The following is a 16,348-nucleotide window of genomic DNA, read 5'->3' as shown; positions in this document are numbered from 1 at the left end:
GAACATACTCAGAGTTTGAACATAACCCGCTTTATGGAATACCCCTCTGTGGATGCTCTTCAAGCTTGACTGAATTAGTCCTACATACATGGAAATTTAAAAAGCTATTTTCTCACATACAAAGAGCCTGGTGGAGTCCAGCTCTGATCCTACCTATAGTATATTCTGTATTGTGGGGGGTGAGAGCATTGCCAGGTCTGCCTAACATCCAGATTTTTTTTTTTTTTTCCTGCTTGCTCTCGGAGGAGACGGACGCTATTTTTCCCTCTGCCTCATTTTCCCTGCTTGCTGCTCTTTTGTCTTGTTTTGTCTTGTTCAAATCTAACAGGAGCCTCTATCAGCATCCCAATCCTGAATCTAATCATGGAATTGATTATCTGGTCTTTCTTTGCTTTTGGTCAAATTTCTCTACTAGAAGGACGGGCAATGGAAGAGTTCACAAGTCCTGAGGATGTGGAAGATGTCCACCACCAGATTGGAATGTATGATATTGGGTCTTCTGCTGATTGGATCTGGCATTTTCCTGAAATATCGCAAAATTGGATTACATTGGCAGCACTAATGGAACGACAAAAGGAGCCAAACTCTCCAAACTCTCTCAGATGGATTCCACCGTGGAACTTTAAGAGGAGAATAGTTTGTCTCATAGGATATGGCCACACTATTGGATTACTTATCAAACTGACCAGAACAGTAGGGCTGGCAGCCATGTTATGGCTAGCCCGTCTCAAAACACCTTCTCTATTCTCATTCGGGCCCCCCCCCGAATGAACAGCCTGTGGTCTGTTTTCTTCTCTCCAAACTCTCCAAGGACGTAATGTTGATAAGACGCTCTGACCTCACCCTCACTTTTCATGTACACCTGGACCCAGCTCTGCCAACAAACTCTCGAGGTCATCTCTATGTGAGAGTCAGCAGCAGAGTCTGAGTAAACAGGCTTATCTCAACAAACACTTTCACTCCTCCTACATCACTACATATTCTGTCTTTGTCTCCGTCTCCTCTGGCTCTAACCCTCCTCCCTCCCAGTGGTTGGGCAGTAGGAGGCGCGTCATAAGGACAGCGCCACACTGTGGCTGACCTGCGAACTACCCATCCTAAAGACTCATCCCCTGTTCGAACGTGCTGTTGTATTGAATTTAATGTTGTGTTTGTTGGTTTCTGTTGCAATGCTGCTGAAGAGTTTTTTTCATGATCCCAAACTCTGCTGCTCTCTACAAGGGCCTAGTTTGGTTTTTGCCTTTTTTATTTCTTCTTCCTCCCCATCATTGTTATCTCATTTCTCATTTAAATAAGGGGCACCGCCCTTGTGGCGAACCGCAGTTCTCCCGCTCTCCCCATGTTATGATTGTCTTTTCATGTTTTCTTGGACGGGATGAAACTGAAATGTAATTTTGTTGCTCTGTAACATGTGCAACGACAAATGAACTCAACTCTAACTCTAAGATGATTATCAATTATACAGAGCTGCCGTGAAACAACTCAAGGAGATATAAAATGATTGCAGAGGGCTTGGTTTAACTTAGCAACATACTTACATATATGGTCTGACTCATTTCCACATATGAAAAACAATGCAGGCGGGTGGGCAAGCAGTAATTAAGTGTGTGGCCATGATTTAAATGCAGTACACTTCATCCTGGTGTTGTTATTAACGCTCTACAAAATGGATATGTGATATAAGTACTGTGAACTTTGAAGACTTGCTGTAGCACCACCTTTCATACTAAATTGGCCTATTGTTGCTGAGGCAATCTGGCATGGGACTGCACCTTAGTGCAAAATTTGATGATTTTTCATTCATGGTACTTCGATTTCCTCAGTAGAAGTAATAAATGGGTCCATTTTAATACAATTAATTCAACATGCATGTTTTTCTGACAGTAGGAGGAAACAGGAATTTGCTTCGAACATGCAAACTTCAGACAGAAAGGTCCCTTGTCCTTTCGGAAGTCCATGACAGAGCAAAGTAGCTTTCAATATTGGAAACATTGCATGTTAAATACACATTTTAGAAAGCATTTTCAGAAGACTGATATAAGTGAATTGGTTCACATGTAAAAACCATGAACTGAATAAATGTATATTTAAATTCTGTGTGTGGTGAATAACCATTTGTTACGGCCCTCACGGTTACTTAGTGTTTAGTTTGTGTTCTTGTTGTTTGTTTGCTGCCTGGGGTGTGTTTCTGTAACAGAGTGGGATGTCCTTTCAACGGAACAGCTTTGATGATGCTCTCCAGGATTGGCTGCCAGCAGGAGGAGTGGTGGGCAACCCTGATTGGCTGAGGAGGATTACACCACTTTTGAAAAGACCAGCGCAACTGTTAGTCGAGGTTCACCAACCTTGGCAGCAGCAGCATCTTTGTTCGTCTAGAAACTCTGTCTCCGAAGTCGTTTGTTAAGCTTGGTATCTTTATTATATAGTGCACTTTATTTTTGCCTTCTCTTATATTCTGAGTTCCTGCGTTTTGTGCAGTTTTTTCGTTGTTTGCCATATTCTTGTTTATTGTATGTTTTACCTGCGGGGCAGGCCTCTTTTTGTTAAAGAATAAATTTGTGTTAATTGTGGAACCCGTTGTCGGTGGTTTTTGGAGACCGAGTTTTATTTTTCGATTACGTTTTTATGTTTCGTCTTGGAGCTCCTAGACTGGGGCGTAACACCATTCAACAAAATGTAGCTGCTTTTCCATTACTCTTGGAAATGCGCAATAAAAACTGGTAATGGAAACAACTGAATAAAAAAACAAACACTCAAATATCGTTAAAAAGTTTTTATGCTTTCATGAGTAGGAATTTCAGATGTTTTGATATTAAAATTGTCACAAAAGCACTATGGAAACACTTTTTCCACAAATAACACCACATGATGTTACGTAACTGGTCACATGGCAAGGCAAGGCAAGGCAAGGCAAGGCAAATTTATTTATATAGCGCATTTCATACTCAAGGCAACTCAATGTGCTTTACATGATAAAACATTCAATTGTTTAAAATCAATAAGAACATTTAAATCAATAAGAACAATTAAAATCATCAGTAAAATCAATTAAAATCATCAGTAAAATCATCATTACATCAACAACATGACAAAAAATCTCTCTCTCAATCATATGCAGTAGAGAAAAAAAGTGCCTTTAACTTTGATTTAAAAATGTTCACATTGGATGCTGACTTCAGCTCCGCTGGCAGTTTGTTCCACTTCTTTGCAGCATAACAACTAAAAGCAGCATCACCATGTTTACTGTGAGCTCTGGGCTCCACTATCTGACCTGTGTCCATAGATCTGAGAGACCTGCTGGGTTCATACCTGACCAACATGTCACTGATGTATTCTGGACCAAACCCATTCACAGATTTATACACCAGCAGCAGAACTTTAAAGTCTATTCTGAGGCTGACTGGGAGCCAGTGTAAAGACTTTAAAACTGGAGTAATGTGCTCTGACCTCTTTGTTCTGGTTAAGACCCGAGCTGCAGCGTTCTGAACCAGCTGTAGCTGTTTGATGCTCTTTTGGGGGATTCCTGTCAGAAGACCATTACAATAGTCCAGTCTGCTGGAGATAAAAGCATGGACCAGTTTCTCCTGATCTTTCTGAGCCATTAAACCTTTCACTCTGGAGATGTTCTTTAGGTGGTAGAAGGCTGTTTTTGTGATAGATTTGATCTGACTGCTGAATGTAAGATCTGAGTCAATCAGAACACCAAGGTTTTTGACTTGGTCTTTAGCTTTTAAAGATCGAGACTCAAGATAATTGCTGACAGCAGTCCTCTTTTCCTTGTTACCAAAGACAATCACCTCCGTCTTGTCATGGTTTAGTTGAAGGAAGTTTTCACTCATCCAGCAGTTTACTTTTTCTAAACAGTCACACAACACCTCAATGGGACCATGGTCATCTGGGTTCAGTGATAGATATAGTTGTGTGTCATCTGCATAGCTCTGATAATCAACCTTACAGTTCTGTAAAATTTGTCCTAAAGGAAGCATGTAAAGGTTAAACAGAAGGGGTCCAAGAACAGATCCCTGAGGAACCCCACAGGACATTGGTAATCTGTCAGATTCAAAGTTTCCAATGCTTACAAAATAGCTTCGCTCCTCCAAGTATGACTTAAACCATTGCATTACTTTTCCATTTAGTCCGACCCATGTTTGCAATCTGTGCAACAAAATTGTATGATCTACAGTGTCAAATGCAGCACTTAGATCCAACAGAATGAGAACAGATACTTTTCCTGAATCAGTGTTCAACCTTATGTCATTGATCACTTTGATAAGAGCAGTTTCAGTGCTGTGATGAGAACGAAAACCTGACTGAAATTTATCAAATATTTTGTTGAATGTTAAGAATTGACTCAGTTGGTTGAAGACCACCTTCTCAATGATCTTGGCCATGAATGGAAGGTTGCTGATTGGTCTATAGTTAGCCAGTATAGAGGCATCCAGTGTTCTCTTTTTTAACAGCGGTTTCACAGCAGCTACTTTCAGGGATTTTGGTACGGTGCCTGATTGGAATGAGCAGTTAATTATCTGACACAGATCAGTGACAATTGACTTTACAACAGTTTTAAAGAAGTTTGAGGGTATTGTGTCAAGGCAACACGTTGATGGATTCAGCTGCTGAACAGTTTCCTCTATTGTTTTTGGGTTCACTGTAATAAACTCTAACATTGTAATTGACTCATCCCTCAGTGGTTGAAGCTGTTCAAGCTTTTTGTGATTTTGCTGGTTTGTTCTGATGTTTGACCTTATTGATTGTATTTTTTCATTGAAATATACAGCAAATTCATTGCATTTTCCAGCTGACAGTAATTCAGGGGCTATCTGATCTGGGGGGGTTGTGAGCTTTTCAATTACAGAAAACAACGTGCGAGAGTTGTTGACATTTTTGGCAATAATTTCAGAAAAGTATTGCTGCCTTGCTTTGAACAAGCCATCATTGAATTTTCGCAGACTTATTTTGTATAGTTCTAGATGAATTTGGAGTTTTGTTGATCTCCATTTACGCTCAGCTCTTCTACAGTCAGATTTCAAATTCTGCATTATCTCAGTCCTCCTCCAAGGTGTTTTCTGTGTGTTTGGTTTTCTCTTAGTTTTGATTGGAGCCACCACATCTATGACATTACAGACGTTTCTATTATACTCATCCAGAAGATCATCAACTGTCTCAGCACTCAATGTTGGTGTCATTGCTATGGCTTCCATAAACTGTGCACTTGTGTTCTCATTTATGTACCTTTTCTTTAAACACACATAACTAGGGGGAACAGATGTTACAGTCTCTAGGTCAAAAAAGACACAGAAATGATCAGATAGAGCTAAGTCTCTTACATCAACAGCAGAGATATCAACACCTTTAGAGATAACCAGATCCAAAGTGTGACCTTGAGTGTGTGTCGGACCAGTCACATGTTGTGTAAGACCAAAAGTATCCATTAAAGCATACAGTTCTTTGGAAGTATTGTCCATGTTATTGTCTACATGAATATTTAAGTCACCTGTTATTATTAAAAAGTTGTATTCAGTGCATACAACTGACAGCAGTTCAGCGAACTCATCCATGAATTCTCCAGAATATTTTGGGGGTCTATAAACGACTAAAAACAGAACTCTTGAATCACCCTTCAGTAAGAATGACATATATTCAAAGGAGATAAAATCACCAAATGTTATTTCTTTGCACTGAAATATTGATTTAAAAATGGCAGCAACTCCACCACCTTTCCTGCAAGTACGACACTTATTTAAATAAATAAAGTCTTGTGGCGCACTTTCATTGAGAATAGTATTACTGATACCATCATTCAACCATGTTTCATTAAGAAATAAAAAGTCCAAGTGATGTGTCAAAATAAAATCATTAATTATTAGTGACTTGTTAACAAGAGATCTAACATTAAGAAGAGCTAATTTTAAAAACTTTACTGGAGACACTGGTGGACTTTTTGGATGACATGTTATAGGAGTCAAATTTTTATCTCTATAAAGCTTTTTGCTTTTCTTTAATTTCACAATTTTACCTGTGTTACCTGTCACCACAGGAATTAAAGAAGCTGCATTAACTCCATAGGGCCCTGACTTTTTCTGGTTGTTCCTAAAAATAGAGCTATTGCAGTCTGGACCCAGCACACATCAGGCCTGTGTCGCTCTAAGTTGAACACAGCTGGCCTGAGGAGAAGAGTGATCCTGAGCCTGGTATCTTCGAGGAGGGATGGGTGGTGCAGATTGACCATGGTGGGGTAAAGGGTGGGGTGTTAGTCTTGTGCCAGCCAGAACCAGCTCGTTCATCTGGGCAGTTAAATCCAAGAAGGCAGGGGTAGGAGAGAAGCTGGATGAGGTGGAAGTAGGTGAATTTTGGGGTGAAGCAGGTGGGTCCTGAGATGCGGGGGTTGGGTTGACCTCTTCATTTTGGCGATTTTTATTTCTTGCTGGAAGCTCATTGACTCCATGTTCTTTCCTTGTTGTTTTGTTCTCCGATGGTACATGTTGTCCTCTGTCTTTATCAGAACTGATAGCAGTGTGACTGGTGAAGTAAAACAAGTTGGATGTGAAGAGTTTTACTCCAGCCTTGTTTAGACACAGTCCATCTGCTCTAAAAAGATGACGACGTTCCCAAAAAATAGGAAAATTTTCTATAAAATTTAGTGAAAGGGCAGCACAAGCCGAAGACAGAAATTTATTCAAAGAGTAAATCCTTGAGAATTTCAGATCTCCTTTGCGGACTGGAGGTATCGGGCCACTGATGAACACTTTAGGCTGTATACAGCTCACAGTTTTTAGCAGATGGGTGAAATCCAGCTTTAACACCTCAGACTCCTCCTTGGCTAAATCATTTAACCCAAAATGAATCACAACATTTTTCAAATGTGGGTAATCTGCAACGATATGCAAGATTTTGTCAGCCAGGTCTGATACTGTGTCATTAGGTAAGCAGATCACTTTCACGTTGCTGCTAAACATCTTCTGACTATCTTTAACAGAAACGTCTCCCACTATCAGTGTGTGAGGTTGTTGCTTTGGCCTACCATGTCGCTTTTGTTTTCCTGAAGCACTTTCAGTCTTCGCAGTTCCAGAAGGTTGTGTGTTGACCTCATTAGAGCCAGATCCTAGGTCATTCAGCAGTGGGGCGAATCGATTACCCAGTTCTACATGAAACTGGGTTTGTGACTTGGTGATACTCCTGCCTTTAGCAGATGTCCACTTTTGTGCCTGGGCAGACAAGGGAGTTGATGTTGAGGCTGCAGTCTGCGAAGCCAGTGCAGGCCAGTCCGTCTCATTATTGATATCAGGGCGCTTTGCTCGGCCCGTTAGCCTTTGAAGTGGATATGACTTTTTCTTAGGCTTAGCTCCCAGAGTATTCCAGGGAGGACTCGCACCTGTTGGCTTATCAACGGGAACAGGATCCTCCCTAGGCCTGATAGCTTTGTTAGCACGGGCTGGTAGCGAGTTAGCTTTATCCACTCCGCTGTTTTGAAACAGCGGCACAGTCGTATCATTATCATATCCACAGTGTCCATTAACCTCAATGTTTACTTGTATTCCTCGCACTGTAGTCTCCAGTTCAGTAATCTTTTGGAGAAGACTGCTGTATTCTGTTGTGGAAAGAGCCATTCTTCTGCTAGTTAGCTTGCTACTTGTAGCTAGCTAGCTTGCTACTTAGCTTTCCAGTTGAGCCAGCAAATAAAAAAGCAGTAGATGATTACCTCAGAGCCAGAGTCAGATGGTAAATGATAGAGTTTGATGTTGAGGTATCGTATCATTTCTCAGAAGAAAAAGTTCATGTTTAGTAAATAAATTCCTCTGTGAGCTCCGCTCTGCTCTTTTGCTGCTGTCAGCTCAGCTGCCGGAAGTCAAGAACATGACCACTGCTCTCCAATAAAACATGGCGCGGTCCATTTAAAGAGATGAGGAGACCAGAACATTTCTTAGCATTATACTTAGAGTAACTAAACCCCTGCTTTCTGCCGACCTGCCACTAGGAAGGAAATTCAAGAAATGCCTTAAATATGCTGTAGAAGTAAGACACGCCCACTCAGACAGCATGTTCCTATGTGCTGGAGGATGGTCGTACATTGAATGCCAGAACTTGCACCACCACTGTTTGATAGCATGCCTAGACCTGCTTTTGTAGCAGGATTTTAAAAAAAATATTTGAATGAAGATCAAGTATCAAGTATTTAGACTCCTTTAAATTTTTTCACTCTGTTTCATTACAGCCATTTGCTAAAATAAAAAAAGTTCATTTTATTTCTCATTAATGTACAGTCAGCACCCCATATTGACAGAAAAAACCAGAAATGTAGAATTTTTTGCAAAATTATTAAAAAAGAAAATCTGAAATATGCTTTGCTCAGTATTGAGTAGAAGCACCCTTTTGAGCAAGTACAGCCATGAGTCTTCTTGAGAATGATGCAACAAGTTTTTCACACCTAGATTTGGGGATCCTTTGCCATTATTCCTTGCAGATCCTCTCCAGTTCTGTCAGGTTGGATGGTGAACGTTGGTGGACAGCCATTTTCAGGTCTCTCCAGAGATGCTCAATTGGGTTTAGGTCAGGGCTCTGGCTGGGCCAGTCAAGAATGGTCACAGAGTTGTTCCAAAGCCACACTTTTGTTATTTTAGCTGTGTGCTTAGGGTCATTGTCTTGTTGGAAGGTGAACCTTCGGCCCAGTCTGAGGTCCTCAGCACTCTGGAAGAGGTTTTCTTCCAGGACATCACTGTACTTGGCCACATTCATCTTTCCTTCAATTGCAGCCAGTTGTCCTGTCCCTGCAGCTGAAAAACACCCCCATAGCATGATGCTGCCACCACCATGTTTCACTGTTGGGATTGTATTGGGCAGGTGATGAGCAGTGCCTGGTTTTCTCCACACATACCGCTTAGAATTAACACCAAAAAGTTCAATCTTGGTCTCATCAGACCAGAGAATCTTATTTCTCATAGTTTGGAATCCTTCATGTGTTTTTTGGCAAACTCTATGCAGGCTTTCATATGTCTTGCACTGAGGAGAGGCTTCTGTCGTGCCACTCTGCCATAAAGCCCTGACTGGTGGAGGGCTGCAGTGATAGTTGACTTTGTGGAACTTTCTCCCATCTCCTTACTGCATCTCTGGAGCTCAGCCACAGTGATCTTTGAGTTCTTCTTTATCTCTCTCACCAAGGCTCTTCTCCCACGATTGCTCAGTTTGGCTGGACTGCCAGGTCTAGGAAGAGTTCTGGTCGTCCAAAACTTCTTCCATTTAAGGATTATGGAGGCCACCGTGCTTTTAGGAACCTTGAGTGCTGCAGAAATTGTGTGCCTTGCCACAATTCTGTCTCTGAGCTCCTTGGGCAGGTCCTTCAACCTCATGATTCTCATTTGCTCTGACATGCACTGTGAGCTGTAAGGTCTTCTATAGACAGGTGTGTGTCTTTCCTAATCAAGTCCAATCAGTTTAATTAAACACAGCTGGACTCTAATGACGGAGCAGAACCATCTCAAGGAGGATCAGAAGAAATGGACAGTATGTGAGTAAAATATGAGTGTCACAGTAAAGGGTCTGAATACTTATAACCATGTGATATTTCAGTTTTTCTTTTTTATTAATTTGCAAAAATTTCAATGAAACAAAGAGTGAAATATTTAAAGGGGTCTGAATACTTTCCGTATCCACTGAAAAAAAATAAAATACATACATGTGCAAAAACAGTGTTCAGCTGTTGAAAAACCAATTAATTAAATTTAAGACAGTGCACTTGTGAGTTTATCTGACTAGTTATGCTGTGTTTTTAATTCAAGGTGAAATATGAACGAGGATGCATTGTAAAGTTCACATTTAAAGTTTTTAATTAATACATTAATAAATATTCAACAATATAAGTGAAACACCATGATTGCCTTATGTTGAATATATTTTACAAATAAAGTGGTCTTCACTGTCACATTCTAAAATCGGGAGTTTTTCTGTTTATGTAAAAAAGGGCAAAAAATGAGTATACCCACTTTTCTGAGGATCACCACACCACTGAGTGTGTCTCCCAGCATGTCCAGTTCAATAGTTCCACTGCTACCCATTGGACTATAAAGTAAAGAAGGTTCATTTGATAGACAGTTTTTTTTGTGAATCACAAGAAGGAATTTCTGGTCTCAAAAAGACAATAAACATACACATAGAACACTTTATATGTTAACATTAAATAGTATTTACAGATGATTATCACATGCTCAGTTTTGGCCTGTTTTGAAAGATTGTGTGTGAGAAAAGTAAACAGATATTCCAATATTTGGAGTAATATTTATTTACTTTTACACTTAGTCAAAATTATTTACATGTATCTTGATCTCTCTTGCTTTATCTTGGGCAGAATAAAGCAGCTATGATGAGTCAGCAGTGTAATTAAAGTTAAACATGTTTTTAATAGCTGATGTACTATTCCCTGATATTGATTTCAACTAAGAACTATACAATCTTGACCAACTATGTAATTTCTGATTACATAATCAGCTCTTACCGTAAACTATGCTGCAATAACTACATTTCCCACTGATGATCCTGCTTGTTGATCCACTGGTTTCACATTTCTGCTGTGCCAATGTCAACAAATACAAACTGACACACACTTTGCAGAGGATAAACTATGAAATGTCAGAAAAGGCTGTGATCATTTGTTTGTGATCTTTGTTTACAGCTGTGTACTCTTCAGTTTAATAATAATAATAATAATAAGGAATTTTATTTCTTAGGGACCTTTCAAAACCTCTCAAGGTCAACTTACATTGAAAAAATAAAATAATAAACAATAAAATCTGAATGAATACAATGAAAACATGCATTGATATAAACAATCAAAAGAGAATGAAAGGAAACAGAGAGTAGCGTGCTATGTAGGAAAGGCCTGTTTAAAAAGGTGATGTAAGTATCATTATGAATATATCCAAACCTCTCATTCAGGGAGTCATACTTTGTTTTTGAAGAAATAAATTGCATCTGAAGTTACTCACAACATAAGTAGCTGTTTTACAAGGTACTTTTTTACTTTAACACAAGTGCTTATTTCCATGAGTACTTTTATTTCTAATTGAGTAATTGTATTATGACATAACAGTACTTTTACTTGAGTACCTTTGTTGTTTACTCTATCCACCACTGGTGATATACTGAGATGACGGGGTACAAGTGTTAATTCATATGATCAGATCAATAAAAAGGCTCCACAAGGACAGCAGTAAGAGTGAGTCAATGTCAACAAGAACAATTACTCAAAAAGTGCTTTCTTCAATGTTGAAAACCCAGTGATGAGGCAACAGAGGTCCAATGGGTATAAATATCTTCACACTCTGCAGTTGAACATGTTCAAAAGCTGACAAGCGTCCCTAACAGAAATCTGACATCTTGTGGATCTGCTGAGAGTGTAGAGATGAAGACTCTGAGTGTGTTTGTTGCAGTGGCCATCGTGCTCACAGTGATGTGCAGCCAGCAGAGCTCTGCTGTCCCAGTCCTTCAGGTCACATCTCCAGCTGAATTCTCTTACAGCCATGTCAGGATTTGTTGTACTAATGTGGACAATCTTCCATCTGGTTTACAGGGTGAAGAACTGGAGGAGACCATCTTTTTTGCAAATCCAGGTGGTGCCATGGATGAGACTGTGATGGACTCCATGAAGGTAAGAGCCACAGAGTAAGGGAGTTGAAAAATGCACTGATGTAACAAACCAAAGGTGTCCAAACCATACCTGTCAAGTTTTGGATTTGAAAATAAGGGAAATTTTCTGGCGCCTGCTACATGTCGTCCCACCCGCCCAAACAAGCTCCAGTATTCCTTATATTTTAAGACAAGTGTACAATAAATCTAAAATAGCCGCTTGTCAAACACTTACTAAATACAATGATGTGATTAGAATCTGGTAGGTCGACCTTTATTAACACTGAAATGCTGTGAACATTCCTACTAGGGCTGGGCAATATGGACTAAAACTCATATCTCAATATCTTTTCTCAAAACGGTGATATACAATATAAATCTAGATAATTTTATTAAAAAAAGTTTGACCAGAAAAACAATTCTGTGTTAAATTTGCTGATGTAAAATGCTACACAGGCTCATTTATTAACAAACAGCTGATCAATATGTGACACTCATTAATCATCTAACTGAGCGTTACATGTTGTTCTGAGAAGTAAAAGCAGCGACTCTTAAAACTCGTATTTTGTTTCATATGATATATGAAATATTATAGTTTTCTATATCACCAAAATAGAAAACTCAAATATAAAACAGCCTAAATAATAACATTAATGTGTATATGAAGCACATGTGTTAATTTAATATACTTACAGTTTATATATAAGTCAACATGTTGCATATTTACTGTTCATTTCACATTGCTTGTCTTTATGTTAGACATTTACATTTTATTTTCATTATACATTTTCTTTTAATTTCTCATGCTCACTCATGTGGTTCTCTGGTATTCACTAATGACTTATTAGACACATTTATTACAGACTTTACATCCTTTAACACTTTATAAAGCAGTGTATATTTATGGAGCTTGTGATTGGTGGACTTTTCATGGTGACTTACGTGGTTCCTTCCGCTGTGGGAGACGTTAAAATCTCAGTTATTAATCTAACAGAACGTGTAACTGTGTCCCATCTGCTGCTCTTTAGGAAGATAAACTCTGTCATATTTTACAACGTATTTACACCAGTTCTTAGTTTTTTAGCCGGAACGTCTTCATTCATCATCTCTTTTCTGAGTTGTTTCAGGGTTTGTTGCTGCTGTCAGCACTAATCTCACAAGAACTGTCACTCAGGCCATTTCAGGTGGCAGTTCTCGTGAGGCTCGTGATGGCATTCAGTTCAGTAAGGCATATTTAATTATTATTACATTAAAATACGGGATATTTATGGGAAAATAATAATACAGGAAGATGGCGGGAAAGAGGGGTAAAATACGTGAGTTTCCCGGCCAAAAAGGGATACTTGACAGGTATGGTCCAAACATGATCCTGAAGGGCCACAGTTCTGCAGGTTTTACATATGTCTCTGGTCCAACACACCTGCCTCTGATCTGAAGCTGTACAGACAGCATAGTAACAGCCTCTCCTTGGAATCAGAGGCCATAGGAACCAGTTTGGGCTCCTCTGTACTAAATGGAAGCAATGCAGAAAAAGTAATGATGGTGATATGTTTCATCTTTTACACAGACGCTCTCTAACAACAGACAGAAGCGTGGACTGGTGTGTGGCAAATGCTGCAGAGACGGAGTCTGTCAACGCTGCTGCTATGCCTGAAAGACTTTCCCTCCATAAAACACAGGAGCAGAAATGTGAGCTCACTGGTTTTGTTGGACTGACTAATAAAGAACTGAAACACTATGATAATCTCTGATGCCGCCTTTCTTCCTAATTACTACTACTGTATAGGAATAATAGCAACTTAACTTCATACATAATTCTGGTGGTAAATTGGAGCAGGTATGACTCATTACAGGCAGACTGATAGACTTGTGAACAACATACAGATTATACATATTGAACGTGAGGGGAAATACAATAACTGACCTGTGGATGCTGTTCAAGCTTGACTGAATTAGTCCTACATACATTGGAATTTAAAAAGCTAATTTCTCACATACAAAGAGCTGGTGGAGTCCAGCTCTGATCCTACCTATAGTATAGTATATTCTGTGTTGTGGGGGGTGAGAGCATTGGCAGGTCTGCCTAACATCCAGATTATTATCAATTATACAGAGCTGCTGTGAAACCACACAAGGAAATATCAAAGAAATACAGAGTGCTTGGTTTAACTTAGCAACATACTTACATACTGTATGTGGTCTGACTCATTTCCACATATGAAAAACAATGCAGGCGGTTGGGCAAGCGGTAATTAGGTGTGTGGCCATAATTTAAATGCACTACACTTCATCCTGGTGTTTTGTTATTAATGCGCTACATTTCTTGAGCAATAATTACTCAAATTCACCGGATATAGCTGAAGTTTTCAGTGGGTGAGACTAATGGCAACACAGTGTAGTGGGGGTTTGGAGCCTCTCTGAACCCATCACGTATTTTCTGTCCATCCTTGCTAAGACAGGAGCACCTATAACCATCCTTTCCAGACACCAGCCAAGAAATAAATAAATAAATAAACGTCAGGAGTGTCAATCTCGTTTTAGCTCAGAGGCCAAATATTGACCAGTTTGATCTCAAGATGGCCACAGAATTAAAGTGGGAAAATAAGTAATTTCCCTATACAGTATTTGTGCCCTAGTTTGCACCTCTGTTGGAATAATATATCAAATGTGTCAGGCACAGACAATGTCCAAGCAGTTAGTGACAGATAGTCCACGAAGAATTTTCACTTTAAATTCTTTTAATTTTGTGACCAATTTCCTTTTGATTAAATGAAAATTGGAAAAATTTAGATTTGCAATTAAAAATGGTTATGTGATATGAGTCCTAAAAACTTTAGAGGCTTGCTGTAGCGCCACCTTTCGTACTATATTGGCCTGTTATTGCTGAGGCAATCTGGCATGGGACTGCACCTTAGTGCAAAATTTGATGATTGATCATGCATGGAAAGTCGGATTTCCTCAGTAGAAGTAATAAATAGGTACATTGTGATACAATTAATCCAACATGCAAACTTCAGACAGAAAGGTTCCTGGTCCTTTTGGGAGTCCATGACAGAGCAAGATAAAAAATCAATTTCAAACTTGCTAAAACACTTCATTGCAGTGGGGGTTGAATAATTTTGAACACAACTGTATGTAATATTAATATTATAAATACTATTAAAACACTAAAGATCTCTGGAATAAACTTACAAACGTCGTTAGGTTGGATATATCAAAGGAGTGAACGAGCTTGTTGATGTTTTTATCCCTCTCGACCTATGACCCCTTGCGCACTTCCAGAGTGTGAAAAGGCTAATAGTTGCAATAAAAACCAGTGGAGGGCCGTAATACACTTTGTGGCGTCCACTCCGCCGTAAATACAGAGGAAAAAGAAGAAGGCACCCGAGGATGCGCATAAAAACGTGTGTTACGAAAAAATAGGACATACAAAAGAAAAGAGGAAAGAGATGGAGACAAAGACATGACAGGAGATTTACTTGTGGACCGACAACAAGGTAGAGCTGCTGCCTTGTTGCTGTCACTGTTACTGTTGTTGTTGTTTCGGGAGGTTGTGCATGCGGGTTAAGAAAGGTGGGGCTATGGCGTGATTGTTGGCAGAGTATGCGTATATGCCGTCCACACGGAGTTCTCAGACTTTCCCACTCTGGGACCCGTTTTCAGAAATGATCATATTCGGCTTCCAAAACTTTGTTGCCATGTGGACACAAGGCGTAAACAATACAAAAGTTGACCGTTTAGACTACAACCCGTCTCCGTGTGGATGGGGCCTAAGTGTTAACTGCAAAGTAGGGAGGGCAACGGCTCAATTGGGCTCGATGGTCTATTTGGAAGAGGTGGGCCAGAATGCGACCCAAGCAGACCCATTGGCTGCATATAATCACAAATACAACTCAACGTGCACGCAAAATGCGGTGACGTTTGTGCCGCCAACACTTTACTGCACAAACACATTTTGCAATGGTGGTGTCAAAGGGTGCTTTTTGGTCAGATGAATAATTTGGAGATGGCTGAGGATGGCATTCCTCAGATAAATGCATGAAAGGCATCACAGAGAACCATATAACCATTGTGACTTTTCTTTGATCAATCGACATTGGAACAGGCAACAGTCAATTATCTTCATATAGGTCAGATCAATAGAAAGGCTCCAAAAGGACAGCAGTGAGATGTAGTCCATGTCAACACGAAGCCACCTTAGACCCGTATAGTTACAATTACTCAACAAGTGCTTTCTTCAATGTGGAAAACCCAGTGATGAGGCAACAGAGGTCCAATGGGTATAAATATCTCCACACTCTGCAGCTGAACATTATCAAAAGCTGACAAGCGTCCCTAACAGAAATCTGACGTATTGTGGATCTGCTGAAAGTGTAGAGATGAAGACTTTGAGTGTGTTTGTTGCAGTGGCCATCGTGCTCACAGTGATGTGCAGCCAGCAGAGCTCTGCTGTCCCAGTCCTTCAGGTCACATCTCCAGCTGAATTCTCTTACAGCCATGTCAGGATTTGTTGTATTAATGTGGACAATCTTCCATCTGGTTTACAGGGTGAAGAGCTGGAGGAGACCATCTTTTTTGCAAATCCAGGTGGTGCCATGGATGAGACTGTGATGGACTCCATGAAGGTAAGAGCCACAGAGTGAGGGAGCTGAAAAATGCACTGATGTAACAAACCAAAGGTATCCAAACATGATCCTGGAGGGCCACAGTTTCGCAGGTTTTACATATGTCT

The 16,348-nt window shown here is 39.9% G+C and overlaps 1 protein-coding gene across 1 annotated transcript; it reads left to right on the top strand.

Annotated features, from left to right (window-relative positions):
• The first annotated feature begins 11,343 nt into the window (after window positions 1-11,343).
• LOC114478405 (hepcidin-like) lies at window positions 11,344-13,281 on the top strand. Its single transcript, XM_028471474.1, has 3 exons — window positions 11,344-11,479; window positions 11,561-11,638; window positions 13,184-13,281. The coding sequence occupies exons 1-3, from the start codon at window positions 11,393-11,395 to the stop codon at window positions 13,268-13,270; spliced, it is 252 nt and encodes an 83-aa protein (XP_028327275.1). The 5' UTR covers window positions 11,344-11,392; the 3' UTR covers window positions 13,271-13,281.
• Window positions 13,282-16,348: the final 3,067 nt, after the last annotated feature.

This window comes from Gouania willdenowi, chromosome 16 (genome assembly GCF_900634775.1).
Source record: "Gouania willdenowi chromosome 16, fGouWil2.1, whole genome shotgun sequence".
Lineage (NCBI taxonomy): Eukaryota > Metazoa > Chordata > Actinopteri > Blenniiformes > Gobiesocidae > Gouania > Gouania willdenowi.
Note: the sequence above shows the minus strand (reverse complement) of the source record. Positions and strands in the feature narration are given on the sequence as shown.

Bases quoted from the DNA above. Each gene is read 5' to 3' on its own strand.
- LOC114478405 (XM_028471474.1), top strand. From the start codon at position 11,393: ATGAAGACTCTGAGTGTGTTTGTTGCAGTGGCCATCGTGCTCACAGTG. The intron at 11,480-11,560 runs GTCACATCTCCA...TCTGGTTTACAG, and splicing joins CTGCTGTCCCAGTCCTTCAG to GGTGAAGAACTGGAGGAGAC. The intron at 11,639-13,183 runs GTAAGAGCCACA...TCTTTTACACAG, and splicing joins CTGTGATGGACTCCATGAAG to ACGCTCTCTAACAACAGACA.